The sequence below is a fragment of the Ascaphus truei genome, chromosome 4 (genome assembly GCF_040206685.1).
Source record: "Ascaphus truei isolate aAscTru1 chromosome 4, aAscTru1.hap1, whole genome shotgun sequence".
NCBI lineage: Eukaryota > Metazoa > Chordata > Amphibia > Anura > Ascaphidae > Ascaphus > Ascaphus truei.
Window position 1 is genome coordinate 263,353,814 of NC_134486.1, and position 23,504 is coordinate 263,377,317.

Sequence of the window (23,504 nt, forward strand, 5' to 3'; positions counted from 1 at the left end):
AAAGTTAGTTTATTATTAGAGGTTACTCTCTGACTGCATGACATTGGGATCCCATTTCTAATAATGGTCCCAAGAGGAACAGCGCCCTAAAATATTATGAAAGAATCCCAGCTTGGCTTGCTATTATAATTCTTTTAAATACTGCCTGTTAAAGCAACTATTGGTAATTTAGTGTTTAAAGTGGAAAGCTCAACTTTTTTTTTTTAAGTAACCTGGACAAGGGCCCTCCAGAGGCAATCAGCGATTCCTTGGCCACTGGGGATCCCTGGTTCCCAAGCGGTTTGTCATTGTGTGTGGCACCACGAAAATAAAAATAATACAAATCTGACCGAGGGATTCCCAATACAAACCGCAACATCATCTGACACAGCAGCTTTCTATTGGCTGCCAGACAGTCACCCAGCAACCATTTTATCCTATTTTGTCCGACGGTGAAACAAATTATTATTATTTTTTTTTTAAAGCCCAAATGCAGGATGGATTGCTTTAAGCTGGTTTTCCCCATGCTTGCTGATCTCTCTCGACCCCCACTATTAACGCTTTGAGTGCCCTAGGGCATAGCTACTATGCCCGGGGTAGTAGCTACAGCCACCAAAAAAAAAACTGCTCTCTTTGGAGAGATCACGTCCTGCACTGCTATGGAGACCAGGACGTGGTCTGAAGCGATGAAGACTGAAGGAGGGGGGCTCCTCTCCTTCCGTCATCAGTGACAGAGGAGGTCACATGATCGCAAGTGTCAGATGGGTCGCGGCCCTGAGGGCACTCAAAGGGTTAATGTAGAACCATTGCTTCCATATTGCAGTAAGTAATCCTGGATTTATATTTAAAAAAAATAAAGATAAATTCTTTACGATCTTCAAATAAGTCCACCTCTTCTTTCACCTTTCCATCGGACTTCAAGCTATTCCACGACATTTGTGTGATCGGTTAACATGAAATACTAAATAAATGCTCTTGGACCTAGACATAGAAAACTCTGAGCAGCAGCAGCAGCAACGTCCTTTCAGGAAATATTATTGGTAAATACTTGATATGAACAGAAATTCTTTCCAGCTGTGCAGAGCAAAATGTTTACTTTTCGAACAGAAATCATTGACAAAAACAAAGGTAACTTTCACAGTCTTTACCACACATCTTAGCAGAAGTACATTGCATTCAGCATAAACACTTAAAAAGCATCTCCTTACAAATTAACATTTTTCCAATAGTGCTTCAGTTAAGCATTGTCTATGCTTGTTTCAGGATAGTTGTCAGCATAAGTCTATGCAAAGGTTTGAAGTTCTTTAAAATAAGGTTACAGTCCAACTAAACTATTGTTAACCGACAGTAACATTGAAGTAAAATGCTTACATTCATTTAGTGGGAAAATAGATCACATAAAATGTTTCCTGTTTTAGCTCTGATCCTCCCCAATTCTGATACATCACTCCTGTAAAAACAAATACAAAAAGTTGAACTACTTATTTAAGCAATGCTAATAATAATAATTATAATAAAAAGCACTAAGATAGGTGAAATGAATGCTGCATGGACAAGGGATGCAACAATTTATTTAAAGCAGCGCACAGTAAGACTGAAATGAAGTTTCCAATGTTCCTTAAAACTTACAAATGAACCTTGCCATAGTGATTGGTAGAAGCAAGTGAGGATACATGCTGTGCTTACATGATCTACTACAATAAGGACACTTAAAGGACCCATGGGATCAAGTAAAACAGATTCTTTTAAGGTTATCCTACTGCTCCAAACTTAATTTTAAAAATAAATGAAAGGCTTACAAAAGAAACGTTTGAGCATGGATTGCTCCCTATAATAGTAGCTCCGTAGCTCAGGAGAGTATTTATTTACCTTTTCTTCCTTGCGTCGGTCTTCCATCGCTTCCTCTTCATCCTCCACCAGACCATCACCTTGGTATTTGTCATGTGTCCATTTTGGACTGCTTCCTGATTTTTTAAAGGGAAACCGCCCTCTGCCACGCTGGAAGTTGCCACGGCCTCTTCCTCTTTTTTCCCAATAATCCACTCCATCATCCCTGTCATCGTGCTGGAACATCAAATAAAACCCAGATGACTACAGTCACTACAGAATGAAACCAGACAACGTATCTTTTCATTCCAAAAAGAAAAAGAAACATTTGGTCATCAAGTCAAATGAGAAGCCAGGATTAATACAAGAAAATAATAGATATATTGTTGCAATGAAGACCACAGCTGTTCTTAATATAACTAAACTGTCTTTCATAAACCTTCACACAAGTTCACAGGTGCAAAATATCAATAGTGGCTTTCCTTCAGCTGATGTAAAAATCTTTGTATGTCCTTTTTATTGAAGAAAGTGCGTTGTACCAAAAATCGCACTTCATGATGTTTTGCTACAATACTGGGTGTTAAAAATGTAGAGCATCAGTCCCTTTATTTGTGTTTTAATCAGAAAAAGGGGAGATAAGAGCCTTTAAATAGTCAACATTGTTTCTTATGCAAGGACGGCTGTTTCTCTCAATAGGCTCGCAATGAATGTCAGAATTGACACTTCTGTGCAACATTGGGCTGCTATGTCATACAAGTATTGTCATCAGTAGCGAAGTGAAGTAGATTTTTGACAAAATGTTGGTAGTTACATCATAGTTGACTAAATTTGCTTTGTAACCAACTTTATTTTGCAAAACGGACTTGTACCATACTCTAGACCAGGGGTGCGCAATCTGTTCTCCTGCGCCCCCCTCGCACGGTCCTCCGGCATTTAAATTAAATGCCAAGGGGGAGAGCGCTGTACCTCTGTAACCACCGCCGCATGCCCCCCCCCCCCCCCCCCACCTCCCCGAAAATCTCGCACCCCTGTTCTAGTCCAGTGGTAAAACAAAAACTTAGGCCAGGATTTATCAAGCTCGGAAAAGTGGTATCACAGCACCATCCAGTGTTACCTGCCACTGACTTTAAAGGCAATAACACTCAGAGCTTGGCGAATCTCCCAATAAGACCTATATACATTAAAGGGTGTTACACTTTAGCACGCCATAACTCCCATCAAATGAATGCCATTTAAGATGTGCTAAAGCTTCGCACCCTTGAGTGCATATGGACCTAAGCGGTGCATTCATCATGTACCCCCAACAGCTGAAATTTTTTTTTCTTATAAACCAAATATACTATTTCTACATTTACGCAGCATAACATTGAAATACAAGAAAAAAAATAATGGCTGTAAAATGTTACATTTTATTGTCCAGTACTATGAAATGTGGAATTTATTTTGCTCCAAGTGAGCTACAGGATCCCAGTTCAAATGAGTGATTGCCCCAAAATAAAAAATAAAAATGTATAAAGTGGAAAATAAATCTCGACATGCAAAGAGAAAAACTCTTCAACACCCACCAGAAAGTACTTCTTGCTTTTAGGAGTATATTCTGGATCCCACTCCTCTTCTTTAGGCCGCGTTTGAAAAGCTGTGCTTGTATTCACAGGACCAGTACTTGTTCCAGCAAACACCCCTTGCGCGCGACCTCTGCCTCTAATTCGAAACTGCTAAACAATTGTCTAAGTTGGTGAAGCGTTCACTTTGAACATAGCAAAGACAATTATGTGGTGTGTTATCTATGCTAAATACTGCTGACAAAAGAACAAGTAGCAGTGTGAAGCCAAGAGACAAATTATTATTGTATGTCTTTTCAACACTATTTTCAATTTTATGGAGTAGATTGTCTATTGCATTTGCTTTTCTTAAAATCATAGCAATCCTGGCGTGTTTGATGGTAATTTTTGTACAATCTGATGTTAAAACCACAGTATTTTTAATCAGATTTGCTAGAGATTCCACAGATGCCCCAGTGACAGGGAGAGTACTTTTTAAGTCTTGTTCAAAGAATACCCAAAGTATTTTTGCGAGTATATGTCGCATAAAATAGAATCCTTCAGTTAAGACTAAATCACATTGGTTTATTGGCAGCAGCAAAAATGACATGGCACTCCTCAGTATCGAAAACAGTAAGTCATTGAAGGTGCATAACTAACATTTCTGTGATCAGGAAAAACGTAATACATGAGACCAAAATGCTGGTTATGCACTTATACTCTTGCAGACACGCTGGAACGCTCTGTATTATTATCCATTACTACTGATGGGTTGGGCACTGTTAACCAGTAAGCACCAATTTTATACAAAATCAATTTCAAGAAGGTGTACATGAATACACATTTTCTGACACTGTAGTGGCAGTGAGTCCCTTTGGCACTGCTCCCAAACCTAAAAACAGGATCATGCTAACTATGAGGTCTAAATAGAAAAATGAGAAAAGATAGGGTTGTTACCTGCCTTTACATCACATCAACACGTCCAAACAGCCCCCATTTTTAAAAACCTCCAAAAGGAAGCCAAATTTAGTTCAGGTGATAAACACCAAAACCATAACAAAAGGACTGTCCGAGCCTGTGTGGGTGACAGAGTCAGGCGACAACCCTGTATAAAGCAGTCCTTGCTTACCATAAGAAACAAAATGTTTAGCCCTGTAGCTCTCTATTAGAAAGAACGTCAAACTATATGCCTTAACTTTCCAAAACTTTCACATTCTTCACAATGTCGCTTACAGGGGACCATGTTATATGGTTTTGAAGCAAAAAGGTGGCACTGTGTGCTCATTTGCATGTCATTTCCCAGAATCCCTTGCTGCAGTGGAAGCGCTGGGTGATAATTTTGAAAGGCAAATATACAGATACTAATATACACATACACACACAGTGTATGCACTCTACAAGACATTGAGAGAGATATAGATATGATGATACTTGCCATGGTTCTGGTCACCATAAAGCTTTCTTGGTCATATGTGGAAAACTATTGAACACAGATTCTAAATTACAAAACACTATACATTTGGTAGGTGGTGCATTACAACAAAGCTGGGCCATTTCATGTGATTGCAACTCCAAAATCTACACAGCCCTGCACCTTTAGTACTGAAATAAATCAACAGATCCTCGCTGATAACTTACAAATGTTCCCCTGGGTCGGCTGACTCCTGCAAAGCCTGAATATTCTTTGGGCTCTAAAGGGCCTTTGAATTCTTCCTCTTTGTCCTTCTTATTGTCTTTTTCTTCACGAGAACTGCCAGTCGAAGGGGATGGAGAAGGTTCCTGATGCTCCTTTCTACGCTTACTGCAATAAAAACAATTAAAAAAAAAAAAAAAAAAAGGACACATACAAAATAACTCTTAAACCAGAAACAAAGAACAAACTTTTAAAAGCGCTTCATTATGTCCCTGAATTTAAAGATATGGTCTTTTGTTTGAAACAAAACATATTGTGCTTTTTACATTTAGCTAGGTTACGTTTCTCAAAATAACAATGTATAGCATTACTGGTATGCTTTTCAAATTAATTGCTCGTCTGCTATCTACAGACAGACACGAGAACGGAGACCGGTGAGGCCTGTGAAACCCATTGTATAGCACGTAGTAGTAAAACAAAACTGTAATATATAGTATAAAACATATTTATTTTTCTTTCAGGAAAGTCAGAAACATTCAATACATCATTATTAGGAAACAATTTTAGTTTACCGTTTACATCTACAAATAACCTAGCAAACTTTGCTAGAAACCCAAGTAAATACCCTTTTGGAAACAAAATACAAAGATTCTTATCTATTAAAGTTTGTATTGGCTTCAAAAACATTATTTTGGAGCAAATTAACATTAAACGTTGTCACTACTTAATTCTGTGAACGAAATTAAACCAAAGTTAGGTCTACAGCAATGAGTCATTTTGTTTGTACTGCGGTGTTGAGTTGAAAAAGTGCGGAATCAAGCATAACGAACCAAAGTTCTTACACAAACGCTTTTAGAAATGCACTGAAGTCCAACCTCCTGATGTTGCCTGGACAATAGGACACAATAATTTGTCATTTTTTTCAGTTAGCTTGCTATTCCAAAGTTTTTGTCCTCATCCACCATAAGCCGTGTAAAAGACAGATTATACAGTTTTGCTGCAAGACAAACAATTGTGATTGTTTACATTATACACGTTTCAGATGGCAATATCTCGCAAGCAAAGCAAGCACAATGTGCGTCTTTCAAAATGCTTACTTGTCATCCTTTACAAATTTGAACTCCTTTAGATCCTTTTGCACTTTATCCCGCTTGCGAGATCCACTGGATTCCCGGGAGCACTTGGAGTCGCCCCGCTCTTTACGGTGCTCCTTTCTGCGGCGATCAACATCACATCGCACATCAGCAGAGCTACTCCGTAGCTTCTTTTCTGCCTATTTGGAAAAGAGATTATACGGTGGAAGGAAGGATAGTCATAGTCAAACCATTCCTGACAGTACAAATGTGCAAATTCTCAATATATATTTTAACCATTAAGATATTAAAATAATAATAAACTCAGATTCAGGGCATAAACTAGTAGCTTGCAAGATCTCGCTTTCGCTCACTGTAGAGGGAGAGGGGGGTTGGCCCGGTATTAGAGGGGTTGCACCCCATATGGCCACCCCCCTGACCTCACCAGGGAGGCAAGGGGTTAACTGGACTGCGGTCCAGGAATGTGGCTTACACCTTGTCATGTCAGGAAAATGTATGTTCCCCTGTTCCCATGTTTTATTATAATATCAGTGTCTGCACCACACACACACACACACGAGAATTTTGTGTTAAAGTATGAAACGGTTTAAGTGGTATTTGTGCATCTCCGGTTCTGAAGGTCGCAGCAGGCTGAAACTTGGATCATATGATGTCCCAGTTCCGGCATTACGATCTGGAAAGTTTGGACCCGCTGGACGTAACGGAACCGGATATTTTAATATGTCTGTGTTTTAACTTTAATATTGTATTCCAAGGCGGGGATAAAAACCCGCGCAGATTCCTTCACACAAAGGAATGCAAATGGTCAGGGGGGCGACCCAAAGTCTAGGAACCAAGTACTGATCAAAAGACTGCCACTCAAACTGTTTACCTGAGGGCGGAGAAGCATCAAACTAGACTGGTTTGTAAGTGTTATATCTACACCTACAAACAATGAAGATCCTACCAGATACTTCATCTGGTAGACTGGTCGTCGCCCCTGATTTAATTATGGGGCTACAGAAATAAGACCCTCAGAGTCCCAGTACGCATGGGCTAACTAGCTGGGGGGCATGGGTTAAACTGTGTCTCCACGTTAGGGATTGGATACAGATAATTGTTCACCAATAGTCTGTATTCAATGTTGAGAATAGGGTTACAAAGGTATATAAACTGTGTCAACCCTACAGTTGTAGTTCTTCTGATTTCACCTTGAATGTCACCGGATTGCTGGAGAATTGCTAGCTGATACTTCTCCATTCCCCAACCCTAAGTAAGTGTTACCTTCTTGCCTGTTAATTGTACTATATTGCTGTGTTCACCTTTTTAAGGAATAAATATATTTTATTATATCTAAGCCTCGTTCAGTTCAACCCAGATATTTGGTGTTCATCATATCTTGTCATAAGTTACCGTGACACTCACTCAAAAAATTAGTTACCCACGCAAAGTTGTCTACACTTAGAAATGTAACATAATTTAAGATGGAAAGCATGGTTGAAGGCGATGATTTATGGACAGTTAGGTCAATTAAAACAAGTACAATTGTATGTACCACTGGTACAACTGATATTTTGTCATGTGAAACTCCATACCTTTGGAGGCTCTTCCTTTATAACTTGGTCTTCATCCTGCAAACGTGTGGGCTTCATAGGGACATTAGGAAAGATGTCTAGCCTCCTGCATCAAGATAAAAAGACGAACACAAGGCTATAAGAATAGAGGCTGAAAACTAATACAGTACAGTTTGTGGCAAAACACAAGTTTATATCACCGCATTAAAGAATTCCAACTGGCTAAAGCCTTTCCAATTCCACAACAGAGCGTGTGCGGATATCTATCTACATATAAATATATCAATGTCTTAACAAGGAGCATGTTTAACAAAACAAAGAAGAAACAGTGCAACCTGTAGGATTTTCCTTTTAAACTTTTATTCTGGACTTCATTTTATACACTTTTTTTTTTTATCACTTCTTCCTATATTTTATATATTTGATGCTTAGCTTTTCCAAATGGAATTGTTTCACCGTTAGTCTTAATTTAGAGTGCAGCCTGTGAGGCACGTCCCCATTTTACACGCGCCCTACGTGGGTAGCTGGGCTTGTTTGGCTTGTTTTACCTTTTGTATGGCACGTTTAACAGACATGTATTTTGTGGTGGCGCACGTGCAATGCTGTGCGCCGGCCAAGAGCACGATTTTGAAAAATACACTTGGAATTGTTCTTGTAGCACGGCGGCCGTGTCAGGTGAGCGGTTCAGCCAATGAGGGCAAACCGCTCACGCCACGCCTCCAGCCTGCAGTGCATGTTTCGCGTGCGCAACGTCCCGCGGTCTCGCACGCGGACACTAGAATCGCGGACTTAGTCTATATACATGCCTTATTTTGCCCAATTCTGCCTGGGGCGATCATGACATACCTATGTATCTCAGGGCTCTTTGGGCGGGCGGAAGGGGCTGCAGTGACTTTCTGGTACCCTGTAAATCTCTCATTGAGGGTCTTTCCGGCAGACTTGAAGTAAAGTTCTGTTGGGTGCAGAGGAGAAACACTGCCCCCGTTAGTTCAACTCCCCTTAGACACAAATCCACATTTCCTGACAGTGAGTATGCAGGATGTAAAAAAAGTCATTACAATTATTAAAATCCTGATGAGACAGAAAAGAAGAAAGAAAAACACGAAATAAATTATGCATAACAATTAACGCAAATATTCCCCCAACCTCCCAAATTCTCTGACAGAATCCCAGGATCCTAGACTTCCTGAAAAGAATAAAATACCATGGGTGGAAGTGAGCCAGGAATTACAGGTAATATTGTGTTGTATAAACTCAAATCTATCATAAGCAGTGGTGGGCAACCAAAGTTAAGCACAGGACTATGTGTGGCACTCTCATAGCTCAAAGTACAGAAGACTTAATTTTCGCCAAAATGCCTTTTCAGAATTTATAAAAGTTATGAGTTTTGTAAGTAGACCTATCCAATCCAGAAGAAACACTTAAATGGCTGAAAGCCTTTAGAGTTGCCCATCACACGTCTAAAATAATAAATACAAAAAAGTAGTGTTTTCAGAATTTTCTGACCATATAAAGATATAAAATGTAGATACCAAGTCATTACTGTGAAGGAAGTCCTCCCCCCACTGGCAAAAAGACCTAAAACTAGCTCAAAAACATGTTTAAAAGGAGGAGGTCACATACGGTGAAACTGTTCTTTAATCCCAGGAATCCATACAAAGTTAACAATTACTTTTTGTTGCAAGTCACAAATCACAGTGGTAGTTGTCAAATTCGGTTATCATTATCAGATTGTTGCAATTGCGTAACATTTAACCCAAAAGAAAATAGATGACTAACATTTTCGATAACCTAAGCGGCACCTATTTTGTTTCCCTATCGGTATGTGCGTCTACGGCTATGCCAATGCAGGAGACTGCAAAGAGTACCTATATTTCAAACATATTCTTTACTTCCAACACAACAACATGTGTTTTAATGTAAGGAGACGTAACAAATCATGGGGCTGTGAAATGCAATATGTGAAGCAAGTTATCCTCTTTAACAGGTCAACATACAACTGTGTCCACTTACCGCCCAGCATCCAGCACAAGTCTCACAACCAATCAATACACCTTGAAAGAGCCACTACAAGGGTAGGGCTTCAAGCATAATTCCATCATACTCAGGAATTTTTGGAGCTAGCAATTCAGATTTAGGCCATTTGTGTCAGGAAGACTTTGCATGTTTTTGCATCAGCAACAGTATATATTATTGTGTAACATGGGTTTTGCCATTTCAAAACATTTTCCAGGACCTAGTCATAATGAAAAAGAAATCAACACTGGGTATTTCCAGCTCATGGTCAACAGAGCTGTGTACACTTGCTTGCAAGATACTGACAAACAAAACACCATACGAAGGAAAGAATGAATACAGAACAGTTTAATTCTGTAGCAAATAAAACTAAACGATTGGTTACAAACAGGTTCAGGGTGCACGGAGATACTTAAAAATTCAAACTGGTCGTTATAATAAGAGGAAGCAAACACCGTAACAATCCTGTTTGTTCTTATTTGCTGCTACATTTGAAGTAGTGTAATGTTTTACCCAGCACTGCCCTGGGCATATTGTGGAACAATGACTCTAGTTTTCATTTATGATGATTTGCTTTAGTAAGGCGATGTAAGCTACCCACCTAATGTTTTCTTATTCTGCATGTACAGTATGCCTGTCGGGCATAAATTCCACATCAGAAACTCCAGGTTATGCTTTATAGCTGGTAGTCATATCTAGGACCAAAATAAACTAATGCCAGTGATATGTTTAATGGGTTAAACATAGCTCATGGTGTCTTTAAAAACAGTGGCGTATAAGTATTTTACATTATGTTTAAACAGTTGTTGTTTTCATAGTACCCGAAACACTAGGGATACTTATGATTTTTACCTGCATTTCTTTTTGCTATAAATGGGGACCTTTTATCTAAATCTATTCACCATTGCACACTTATTTTACTGTTAAAAAAAGAACCGGGAAAGAAGTGACCGTATCAATGTAACTGGCTACTTAAAAAGATCCAATCACACAAAACGAAAAAGGTCACTTGGGTCCTGTTCAAAATGAGTTTATTTGCACTAGACCATAGGAAATACACAGAGACTATATGGGCAATTCCAGTCCTTATGGGCCACCAATGGGTCAGGTTCTAAGGAAATCCCTGCGTCAGCACAGGTGGTTCAATAACGACTGAGCCACCTGTGCTGGAGCCAGGATATCCTTCAAACCCAACCTGGTGGTGGCCCTTGGGGACTGGAGTCGGCCACTCCTTATCTAGTCCATCTTATGAATGTATCATAGTCACGTCTCAAACAAAGTACAAAAGAAAAACAAACAAATCTTGGGATCCCCAACTTCCATGTAAATAAAGAATGTAAACCATGAAACTACATTTAGAAGCATGATCGTCTTTTTTATTATTTATAGAAGACTAATCACATAATTGACCTATTAAACATGCTGCTCACTTTAGTCCTAGGTGGGACCGTCTGCAGAGATGTTTAAAGAATTGTGTGGTGGATTAACCTCGGCCTCCAAGAGCACAAAAATAATTATTCCGAGATACTTTCTACAATTGTACGACCGATTAAAGCATTAGACTCTTTCCCTTACATGGAGTTGTGCACATTACCAAGCGCTAATGGTCATTACCATTTCGAGAATAGTAAGATCACAAGTTATGATCGAAATATGAAATTCTGGCTAAAGAGCATGCTATCTTTCATTCCCGTTTAGAGAAAATCTCCCACATACATTGTGAGGGGGAAAAGTTTAAGAACTCCCCAAAGGCCAGATAGAACAGCGTAAACCAGGCTCCTCTCAATTGTCAGATCATCAAAATAGCGGTTCTACCAAGCTTCTAAATGTCACCTCTCATTTTTCTAACCAATGTTTAGAAAGCACAGAATTAATGGTTTAGATGACTTACTTTTTTTGATTAAGAGCCAACAATTTATTTTAGAATTTACAATTAAACAAAAAAAAAAAAAAACAGCCATAATTTAAAAAAAAAAAAAAAAAAAAGAGATAATTGGTTGACTTTGTGCGCCTTTATCACTTTATCATAGTTCATATTACCGACACCAACAAATTATACTGTTTCCATTAAGAAAACTATATATTTAAAAAAAAAACAGTAGTTACGCAAGTATGTTTTATTATAAAATGTTGCTTATTCGGTCTAAAAGATTGAATGACTACAACTCAGTCCAGACACTGAATAAAAACCACAATATGATATTATAATTTGCTGCTTACCAACAAAAAGCAAATAAATGTTTACTTAGTACCTATTGCAAAAGAACACATTTGTTATACAGACACAAAAACGTAGGTTATTTTCCTTATTTATTATAATACTACTGGAAAACATAGGTGGAACACACAACTTTTAGATTTAATTGGTCACCATCATCCCATCGGGGCTTATTCTATATCCGCCAAAGTGGCCAATTGGGCTATTTTCAGACAAACTCTTCCTTTGAAGTCAACAGCGAATTTTGATGCAAAACTGACCCATCGGCCGCTACGTCTGATTTGAGTCTTTAACATTTGACTCAACCAATGGCTTTGGTGCTAGAATGCAGCACCTGCGTGCATATAAATGCCTTTTACACCACGTTTAAGTGTGATTATGATGAAGAATAAAAAAACCTGTTTGGTCATGAAAATTAAAATTAATTTCCCCCCACACCAGTTTGTGCTTTCTCAAACCAGAAAACTAAAGATGCATGGTCAGTGCATTTAAAGCAACTGAATCAACAGCCCCCTCCTCTTAGGTACTAGATAGTTATATAGAAAGCAGCACTTTTGTCTCTGATGCCAACCAGAGATACAGCCAATCCCTGACAATTAATAGGTTTAATCACTTATCACAAGGCAACAACACCTTTACTACATATTGACAGGAGTGCCACATTAAATGTTATTATTATTATTAAGTGGCATTTGGAAAGCTAACTCATAATAAAAAAAATGAATGTTGTATTTTTACTCCTATTTCAGTCTGTGCCCTGTGATGTCAATTAAGTCAAACAAAACAATTTTACACCAATGTAACAATGTTGACAACATAAATGAAGATACCATTTTATTTCAAATGGTGTTTAGCTTTAGACAATGCATTGGACAAAGCAACTGCAGTGTGAATCTGTATTGTTGTGTATGGTGTTATTTTCCTCATAACTTCAGAAATAGGGGGGGAAAAAAGGTCACAAAAAAACAGCTCTGAGGAGACTCCTATCTGTAAAGCAAACAAATATTTAACATACTAACACACTAGGAAGTATAGACATCCTATTCAATCTATAAATTCAACATTGGCAATTACACAGAACAGCTTACCTTTCACATGGTGTACTATAGACACAACATGGTGGGCAAATGACTCTGGGGATGTTTTGCTGGCGAAGGACACCTTGATGTGATCAAAGATGGAGCGGAACTCTTGCCCTTTCTTGACTGAATGAACAAGTGTGTTGGCTAGCAGTCTGTCATTAGTAAGAGAGGTGGGCCTTCATGCACATGACAAAAAGGAAGAGAATATCATTTAGTAAAATGACATGAATGCCAAGAAAAAAAAAAGAAAAGAAAAAAAAACAGCGTTTACCTGTTATCATCAAGGGGCACGGTGATCATTTTGAGTTTGACTTCAGGATGGTGCGACTCAGTGGCTATCATTTTGATCCTAAGTGGACTTTCCTCCCTGAACACCGTCTTCTCTCTCACGTCGGTACTCTGGCGTAAAGAAATGCTGTAACTGAAGATATCTTTCTTCTTGTCAGACTTCACCTGGTCAGGAGACTGGGTATCTTTCGTCACCATAGATCTCTCTGTACCTTTGTCGTCATCCTTGTGTCTGTCTTTTGATGCTTTTTTCCCCCCTTTATGTCCCTTCCCGTCACTAATTTTCTCTCCGTCTCTAGCTGTTTTTAGCAAAACTTTAGCCTTGTATTTTGCCCCCTCGTCCTCAGCATTCCAGTTAGATGCAGTAGAGAGACCTTTGCCCTGATCTGCAAGGACAGACTTTCTAAACTGCCTGTAGTCCTCTGCCTCCTCTAGGTCTTCACTTTCAGAAATAGTCTGAAACTGAGACTTCACTGCCTCTTTCTCAACAAAATAATCTAGAGTGTCATGACCATCCCAGACTCTTCCCCCTTCCTTCTTGATTTTCTCTGAACCTCTTTCCTTCTGGGATTCTTTATCTCTGGCATTACCCCTATCAATAGGAAATAATCTATGTTCTTCATCTGTATACCTGGAATGGCAGAAGAGCAGAAAGGTTACACCAATCTGCATTTCCCTCAAAAAGAAATTAACGCAGAAAAGGGAATATTCTGTGATCCTGCAAATCAACAATTTCTTCAAAGTCAGGTGTTATGGAACAGATGACTAGTGGTAAAAAAATTTAAAAAAATCAACAGGCTGCTGAACATTGAAAATAATAGGATATACTAAATATTTTTATTTATTTATTTATTTAAATGCCGACAGTACTGGCTCTATTACCAACATTGTGTGAAATGATGCACTGAGCCCACATTGCAAAAAATACATATACGTGTTATTCAGCAGAACATGTTAAACACGGACAAGTCTAAAAAGAAAGCAAAACATTGTTTAGACATACTGTATACTCCAAATTAAAAGCACTTCAATAACTTCTATTTTCATATAATACGTTAGTATATTACAAGGAGCGTTACTTTAAATAAAAAAATTCATTCAATTACCCATAGGTGGGGAGCAGAGGGTCTCCGGAGCTGAACCGCATTAACTGGGGAGCCCCTGCTTCCGGAGATACTTAGCTCCGTAGATGATGCCAGCATCGCCTTCATTTTTAAAGGTTGTGCATACCATTAGGAAGCTGCGACAGATGTCACAGCAGATTTGAGCCGCCATATTGCGTGCCCAGTTAGGGCTGGTACCTACCTTCATTAAAGCAGGGGGTCAACTGAGCTGAAATTAACAGGGTTCAGCTCCAGAAACTCCCCGGTAATCATCGAAAATAAACACCCTAGGCAGAAACATCTAAAAGCCAACAAACAGTGCAAGTTGACACCTATTATAAACTCAAGGATTCATCATATATACAGAACAGGTAGAAAGCACCTCATTGCAATAAAACAAAGCCCTGCTCTTTCCCATCATGCAAGCTTGTTACTGTTAACAAGATAAAGGGTAACCATTGACCAAGAATGCTTCACTCACCTTTTAAGAAACTTTGAACCCTGTTCTACAGTGTCCGTGTATAATTGGTGGCGAGAACGCCCATCCTCCCGAGAAGGGTTCTGGGTCAGTACAGTCTTTGTTGGGCTCCTCTGCGAAGGGATATGAAGTGGGCTGTTCTGCGAAGGACTGTAGCGTGTAGAACCATTCCCACCAGAGCCAGAACCAGATCTTTCAGGACTGTGCACGACGGAATGTGAATTTTGAGACAGGGTGTCTTTGGCAGAGTGGACCACACTCAGAATAGGACAATCAGAGTGGGATGAACTCTGGCTGGGCGGTGAGGCCACAGGCGATGGGCTACAAGGTGACCTTGGGCTGTTATCATATGCAGAAAGACCTGCCCAACTGTCACCATGCACCTCTAACTCTTTGCCGAGTTCATCTAGGGGCTCAGAGGGGTCAAATGCATCCTTCTGCTCGTCACATGACTTGCTATTTAGGGGGCTTTCTGATTTATCAGCCCCCTCATTCTTCTGTGTCTGCTTCTCTTGGGAACTACGTTTTTTTGTCACTGGTGACTTGCTGTACCGGGATGAGGAACGGGATGAAGAGGACCTTGGGGAATGAGAAGATTTATAGGACCGATGGGACCGACTCCTAGACCTTTGAGATGAGACAGATCTCCTCTTGGGACTCCTGGAGCGCGAGCGACCACGCCTTGGACTTCGAGAGTATCTTCGGTTCCACATTGGCCTGAAACCCCCACGATGATATCGGCCTCCTCCTCCTCCTTGATAGTAGCCTCTTGGTCTTCCTCTGAAGCCATAGGGGCGTCTCATTCCTCTATTGTTTCTGTAATCTCTGTTGTAATCCCTATTATAAACACGATCTCTACTGCGAGATCGGGAGTATGTTCTAGATCGTGACCTGGAACTTAAATTACAGATTAGAATTAGGGGAAGGAATAGGACATATTAAAAGAGGAAGCTTTTATTTAAAATGTTATTGGTTCTTCAGGTGGATATGTTGTGGAGGAAATAAAAATATTCCTTTCAAATAAATAACTGTTCACTGATGATTTACAGAAGAGACTGTATTACACTTTAATCTAGACTGCTGAATTTTAGAGCCAGGTGAGTAAGTGAGAGTATTTATGCATAGATCTGAAATAAAAATATTAATATAACCTGAACGTTTAAGTCATTTTCATTTGTGACACTACACAGCAAAAGGCAAATTGTTCTGGATTCTGCTTTTTCTATGGAATATCACAATAAATATCTATTCCACAGCTACTTCATCTTATGATTTCTGGATACCATTTTTTTTAGATGGCTAAGGAAGAGACAGACTGTGCTGCCCCAGCACAAGCAGAAACAGCTGATTTTATTAATCCGTCTCAATATGCTTCAGTCTAGCTGTAATAAATAACACTAATAAAATAATAAGTTAATAGAATTCTATAGTTCTTTCCCATACCACCTTTAAGTCTTTTTGAAGTCAGACTATATCAACACCATCCAACGCTTGTATGTGTAAACATGTCGGATAAAACAACTAAAACAAATGAAAGTATTGTATGTTTATTTACCTGTAGCGTTTTTTTCTCGAATGTGACCTTGATCTAGAGGATGACGGCGACCGGGACTTTGACCTCGAAGAATGTGATCTTGAGTTTGATCGAACCATTTTCACAGGGTAATAGTTCTACTAACCGTACTTAGAAAATAACAATATGGTTGAAATAAAAAAAAAAGTTACAATTTAGAATGTTATCTTTTCATTTGTTATTATAATGGCTTATAGAAATATCACTTGTGAGCACATTCACATGTCTCAGACAGGTCTAACACTGCTTTTTACCTTTATCTCTTAGCATACAATACGTCCACTGCAGCTAGGGATTCTGGGTAATGACATGCAAATGAGCACAATGGCCTGTATAAGCTTATAAATCCTATAATACCCTGCACGAGTGTGTTCTTTGCATGAAAGAAGTGCTTTGTTTTGTTGAGCACCATAGAAAGATATCTCTGCACCTTTAAGAGTTTCTTAATAGTATTTAGCCAGCGTAACTATAGTCGAAATCATGAAATGTGCTTATACTAGCTTAAGTATTTGTAAACAAATAAAAATGTAAAATGCATTCAAACTAAATAGAATTATGTACAGAATACACACCAATTTATTTTTACCTGTGATCTCCAGCAAATAGGTATACGCTTTTCTACTTTTTTTTTTCCCCTCTTGAAATTAGTGCTTCTGTAAAGTAAAAGAAATGTATATTTTAAAATTCTCACTTTTCTTAGATGGGAGTTTTAAATAGAATTTAGTAGTAAAGAGCAGAAGAATCACATTGAGTGACAGAGAGAGAATACCAAGGAGAAAGGAGGCAGTTTATCTGCATCAATAACCCAAATGAATATATTCCACTAAATGTGGAATCCATATTCTTTTAAAATTTGGATTTACTGGGGACCAGAATACATATTAAAGGGGGGGCTTGATTGTAAACGACTGTTCCTGAACATCAAATCAGCAAACGTTTACTCATGCTGTGCTATTATCTCCGGTTTCATTTGCATTTATTGTGGAAAATGCAATCTGGCTCAACAAACTTTAACCTCATCAGTGCACAAAATACAATCCCACCTATGCTAATTGTCTATGCAGCATTATAACATTAAATATTTAAGACAACTTAGTGAAGTGTCATGTAATAATTTTTTTTTTTTTTACAGTCAAAAGATAATAAATAATTCAATAAATATAAATAAGCTAATGAAAGCTACCCCTTCTCCCACCCACCCCAGACAACTCGAAAACAAATCACTCGGTTTATACTTTTAATATTACCATGCTGCAGAGTTTTTTCCCCAAGAAATACCAACAACGTGCAAGTTTCAGTTCTGGGAACGTCAATGAAATAGATGTACACTTCCCACAAAAACCCACTTTTTATTATAATTTCCCCAGGTGGAATTAGGGTTTGGCCATAACAGAAATGGTTACAATATTAAAATGTGTATCATGATAATACAGGGATACCCCGGTTTAAGGACACTCGCGAGTAAGGACATATTTTCAATAGCACCATTCCCCTGTGTCCGTAGGCTCGCTTCGCAAGTACGGACACTTATTCTGCCCGACAGACCGCCGTAGTAGTGACGCGTTGATTCCCCTCATCCAATAGGCAAACGGCAGCTCGCGCATGCGCTTATCAGCACGCCCTGAACAGCAATACCGGCTCCCTACCTGTACCGAAGCATCGATAAGTGGGAAAAGGTAGTGCTTCACTTTAAGTACATTTTCTCTTTACATACATGCTCTGGACCCATTGCGTACGTTAAAGCGGGGTATGCTTGTATAGCAAAAAATATCTGCTCAATAGTGGGGGAGGGGATAAACTTTAATGAATGGAAAAAAAAAAAATGATGATTTAGTATTTAGTTTCCAGTTAATTACTCGTTAAAGGTGTTCTAGATATATACTATTGTAAAATATATAATAATGTCCTTACTTCTGCCCATCACTGAATATCAGGGATGGAGGTACTGCAGGTGCCATGGGCCTGGGATACCTTTTACATTGGCAGAGAACAGACATCTTTAAACATTAATGAGTCCCAACACATAAAAAAAATATCAATTTATTTTGTATTATTGCGATATTACTATTGCATCGATTATATTGTTAAACCATAGCTGGAATATTATTTCCACACAGATATGGTAGTTATTTATGTTACAAGCATACATCGTCTAGTTTTAATATAATAAACATATCACTGGCATTCCCTTTGCCTACTGTGGGACTATGGTGCAATCCCACGTAGCCAGCTAACAAAAGCCTTTGTAAAGGATTTAGCAATGTAACTGGCTTCCTTTAAAGAAAATCTAACCTTCCTAAAAGAAAATATTTTGCTGCATTTGTCCCTATAGAAATGAAATATTTTCTTAGGGGGCCTCTGAATGGGGAAGTGTTTGTCAATCAAATGTTGTTTTCTTTACCCTTATCCCACCTATTCCTAATCAGAGAGCCAATAAAGATATAGATATAGATATATTAAAAAAAAAAAAAAAAAAAAACACAGGTCTCCCGCCTTTAAACTCCTTCAATACCTTGCATTCCCCTTTTCTCACCTCCTAGATCCTCTACAATCTGGCTTTTGCACTACTCACTCCACTGTAACAGCCCTCACCAAAATAACCAATTACCTCCATGCTACCAAAGTGATTACACTCCACTTATATTCTTCAATCTTTTTCACAGCCTTTGATTCTGTGAACCACTCTTCTCCTTCTTCATACACTTGGTATCCGTAAGAGAACTCTATCCTGTATCTCCTCTTACCTCTCCCATCGTACTTTCAGTGTCTCGTTTTCAAAAAAACATCCTCTGTTGATGTCTCTATGGGTATACCCCAGGGGTCTCTTCTTTCTCTTTACACACTCTCTCTACGTGACCTTATCACTTCTCTTAGGTTCAAATATCACCTTTAAGCGGACACACAAATGTACTTTTGAAACCCATACCTGATCTGCTGTACAGACCAAATTCTCTGATTGTCTCTGCTATATCATCTTGGATGGCCCACCGCTGACTCAAACTTAACATGTCAAAGATGGAGCTGCTCATACTCCCTCCCAAGCCTGGCCCTACTGCCCCTTCTCCTTTGCCACTGGCAGAACTATCATACCCCCAGTATCACAAGCATGCTGCTAGGCGTCACATTTCACTTCTCCCTCACATTCACAATATAGCAAAACACGGTAGTTTTTACCTCCATAGAGGCATACTCCACATTAACGTACGCAATGGGACCGGAGCATGTATTTAAAGCGAAAATGTACACTAAAGTGAAGCACTGCCTTTTTTCCACTTATCGATGCATGTTCTGTACTGCAATCGTCATATACGTTTACTGATGTAAATAACGCATTTGTAACAGGCTTTATAGACTCCCCGCTTGCACACAGCTTCGGTACAGGTAGGGAGCCGGTATTGCTGTTCAAGACGTGCTGACAGGCGCATGCGCGAGCTGCCGTTTGCCTATTGGGCGATATGTCCTTACTCGCGAGTGTACTTAAAGTGAGTGTCCTTAAAGCGGGGTATACTTGTACATTGCAAAAAATTGCCCTTTCCTCTGTCCCTCTACACCTTAAACTCTAATGTAGGCTCTTATTCTCTCCCGTCTCTCGACTATTGTAACCTACTGTTCCGGCAGTGAAGAAGAGGAGATCAGTGTATCTCGAAAGCTCGCACAAATAAAAGCATTCATTTTTGATTATTCATTCATTTTTGATTATTAAGCTCGGCAAACACGGTACAGATACACACACAACATTTGAACTCAGAATGATAAGACTGACACCAAAACAAGAGGACTTAATGCGGATATGGGGTTTCTCACACACTATCACACTATCACAATTGTTTGTAATTATCCTGCCTGCCTCTCTGCTAATATTCTTATCCACACCTTCCCCTCTCACAGCACCCCCTTCCCTCTCCATGCTGTCACTTACTAGCCTTCCTATGGCTTCAAACACCACTTTCTCACCCTACTGGAGAGCTGGTGACGTCACCGCTCAAGCATGAGCGCGGTCCGCGCCTGCGGGGCCACAGCCTTAAGACAGGTCTGCAACCTGTAATAATGGATTTAAGACAAAAGGTGGCACTGTGTGCTCATTTGCATGTCATTTCCCAGAATCCTTTGCTGCAGTGGAAGCACTGTATGCTAGGTGATAATGGCAAAAAGCAGGTTTGCAGACCTGTCTAAGGCGGCGCTTATAGTGCTGGCGAACAAATGCATTGTCGCCGTCTTCGGCGCTTAAAGTGCACGCGACGGTGCTACCAAAAATCTGGTAGTCACTGATATTTGATTTTTTTCAGCAACGGTCTCCCCTTGCGGCTTTTCCGTGCCTCTGCCCTCCCCTTTATGACGTCGCTGGCCTTGTAGCCATCGACAAAATTTGAAATGCAACTTTCGCAATGGCGACGTCATCGGTCGCCATCAGTATAAGCGCGGCCAGAGACATGTGAATGTGCTCACAAGTAATTTGTATACGCTATACGGTGGGGGTTTTTTAGTTACCTTTTCACCCACCATAACCTAACTAATATATACTGTACATATATTATATTTGCATGTAATTTAATATATGCAAACATCATTTTACCGACACCTGTATTTGTACACTTACTAATGTACATGAAAGTGAAGGGGTTCCTTCATTCCTCTTATACACTGGTAATGTGTGTGTACCTGCAGGCTGCTGCAGGCTCTGAGTTTCAACCAATGGGGGAGCAGGCAGTGCTCACATAGGCAGGGATAGGCAGAGCCCGTTTTAATAGGTACACAATATATACGCAGGTAAAATAGCTGCTGAATAAGTAAAGCTGGCGTGTGTGTGTATACATGTCCCCCAGTGGTAGGTGGCTGGGTGGGTGTCCCAGTGGTAGGTGGTAGGTGGCTGGGTGGGTGTCCCAGTGGTAGGTGGTTGGGCGGGTGTCCCAGTGGTAGATGGTTGGATGGGTGTCCCAGTGGTAGGTGGTTGGATGGGTGTCCCAGTGGTAGGTGGTTGGGTGGCTGTCCCAGTGGTAGGTGGCTGGGTAGGTAGGTGGGTGGGTGTCCGTGGTAGGTGGCTGGTGAGGTAGGTGTGTGTGTGTCTCAGTGGTAGGTGGCTGGTGAGGTAGGTGTGTGTGTGTCTCAGTGGTAGGTGGCTGGTGAGGTAGGTGTGTGTGTGTCTCAGTGGTAGGTGGCTGGGAGGTAGGTGTGTGTGTCTCAGTGGTAGGTGGCTGGTGAGGTAGGTATGTGTGTGTGTCTCAGTGGTAGGTGGCTGGGGAGGTAGGTGTGTGTGTGTCTCAGTGGTAGGTGGCTGGGGAGGTAGGTGTGTGTGTGTGTCTCAGTGGTAGGTGGCTGGGGAGGTAGGTGTGTGTGTTTCAGTGGTAGGTGGCTGGGGAGGTAGGTGTGTGTGTCTCAGTGGTAGGTGGCTGGGGAGGTAGGTGGGTGGGTGTCCCAGTGGTAGGTGGCTGGGGAGGTAGGTGTGTGTGTCTCAGTGGTAGGTGGCTGGGGAGGTAGGTGTGTGTCTCAGTGGTAGGTGGCTGGGGAGGTAGGTGTGTGTGTCTCAGTGGTAGGTGGCTGGGGAGGTAGGTGTGTGTGTCTCAGTGGTAGGTGGCTGGGGAGGTAGGTGGGTGGGTGTCCCAGTGGTAGGTGGCTGGGGAGGTAGGTGTGTGTGTGTCTCAGTGGTAGGTGGCTGGGGAGGTAGGTGTGTGTCTCAGTGGTAGGTGGCTGGGGAGGTAGGTGTGTGTGTGTGTCTCAGTGGTAGGTGGCTGGGGAGGTAGGTGTGTGTGTCTCAGTGGTAGGTGGCTGGGGAGGTAGGTGTGTGTGTCTCAGTGGTAGGTGGCTGGGGAGGTAGGTGGGTGACAGTGTGAATGATATAAGCGCCTACCCTCTGTGATAACGGCCGCTAACGCCACCGCGCGCGCCCGCTCCGCCCCACTTCCCACACACCGGGCCAGATACAGCGCGCGGGAGACATGCACCTGAGTGGCAGGACTGACGTGCTGAGGAGTACGCCGGGGCCTTCACACCAGGTCGAGCTCCACCGCAACCGCCGCCATTTTCTCTTCTTCCTACTAAAGTGATCCTGGGGAAGGAAGAGAAGACGGCGCCGGAAGAAGAAGGCGACGACACAGAGAGAGGAGGGGGGAGATGATGTCACGCAATGTCCGCCCCTTGGCATGGTGCATCAGGATGTAGGGCTCGGGACGTCATATGGTGACACAGTGACACTCTCACGGTGCGGCTGTGTGTGGAGAGAGATGTGACGTGAGGACGTGGGATGTCACTTCAGCGTACACGGGGGGGAGACTTTTATATACTTACAAGAAATTATTAAATGATTATCATTTATTAGATTTAAATTGTTACTGAATAATTTAAAATGGAATGAAAAAAATGAAATCATTTTCACCGAAAATAAAACACTCTTAATACATCTGTGCCTATAGATGTGGTGAAGTGTGTAGAAAACTCAATATAATTAGTGAAGAGAACGGTGTTATTTTTTCACCTTAAGGAATACATTCTTTAAAAGTGTGTGTGATATATATATATATATAAAAATAAAAAATAAAAAAAGACGTTAATGTGCTCACAAGTGATCTTTTTATTTGCTATATGCAATACGGTGGAGGTTTCTTGTTCCCTTTATCACCCACCATAACTTAAAACGTAATGGTAAACCCTACGCCTTGAAAATTGCAGAGCCAGCAGTACAACTAACTTCACACTGATGATACCCAATAAGGTTGAAACATGTCTGTGAATGGTTTCTCTGGCTTTGCATCTGATTCCCATGCTGTGCTTTAAAGCGGTGTTAACAGCGAGCATTAGCTTATATGGGCTCCATGTAACAATGGTTTTTCAGACAAACGGTGACACATTGTGTGCTCATTTGCATGTCATTTCCCAGAGTTCCTTGCTGCAGTGGAAGCACTGTATGCTGGGGATAATGGTGAAAGCAGGGTTGCAGACCTGCCTAAGGCGTCGGGCATGGTCAGCGCTTATGCGCTGACCCGTGCTGAGGCGCGCTGCTGCTCGGCACTGAGCCCCTGCAGCCGCAATGATCGCGGCTTTAGCAGGGGCTCGCGCATGCGTCCGCATGCTTGGGGAAGCGTGTGTCTGACGGAGTTTTGACATTTTCCTGCTTGCCGGAGCGCA

The 23,504-nt window shown here is 40.7% G+C and overlaps 1 protein-coding gene across 10 annotated transcripts; it reads right to left on the reverse strand.

Annotated features, from left to right (window-relative positions):
- Nucleotides 1-1,108: 1,108 nt before the first annotated feature.
- Nucleotides 1,109-22,568, reverse strand: BCLAF1 (BCL2 associated transcription factor 1). Of its 10 annotated transcripts, none has more exons than XM_075597414.1 (13): nt 22,325-22,568; nt 16,972-17,038; nt 16,368-16,495; nt 14,816-15,709; nt 13,215-13,862; nt 12,950-13,119; nt 8,474-8,579; nt 7,649-7,733; nt 6,078-6,253; nt 4,986-5,148; nt 3,372-3,518; nt 1,849-2,043; nt 1,109-1,429 (listed from the first exon to the last, which is right to left on the reverse strand). In XM_075597414.1, the coding sequence occupies exons 3-13, from the start codon at nt 16,463-16,465 to the stop codon at nt 1,424-1,426; spliced, it is 2,688 nt and encodes an 895-aa protein (XP_075453529.1). In that variant the 5' UTR covers nt 16,466-16,495; nt 16,972-17,038; nt 22,325-22,568; the 3' UTR covers nt 1,109-1,423. The 10 variants fall into 10 exon arrangements, 9 of the variants coding, with proteins under 9 accessions (XP_075453529.1, XP_075453523.1, XP_075453524.1 ...); XM_075597408.1 differs by having other exon boundaries at nt 3,372-3,521; XM_075597409.1 differs by having other exon boundaries at nt 3,372-3,521; nt 16,958-17,038.
- Between the last annotated feature and the right edge of the window lie 936 nt (nt 22,569-23,504).

Bases quoted from the DNA above. Each gene is read 5' to 3' on its own strand.
- BCLAF1 (XM_075597413.1), bottom strand. From the start codon at position 16,465: ATGGTTCGATCAAACTCAAGATCACATTCTTCGAGGTCAAAGTCCCGG. The intron at 8,580-12,949 runs GTAAGCTGTTCT...TGCACCCAACAG, and splicing joins TATAGTACACCATGTGAAAG to AACTTTACTTCAAGTCTGCC. The intron at 5,149-6,077 runs GTAAGCATTTTG...TTTTTATTGCAG, and splicing joins AAATTTGTAAAGGATGACAA to TAAGCGTAGAAAGGAGCATC.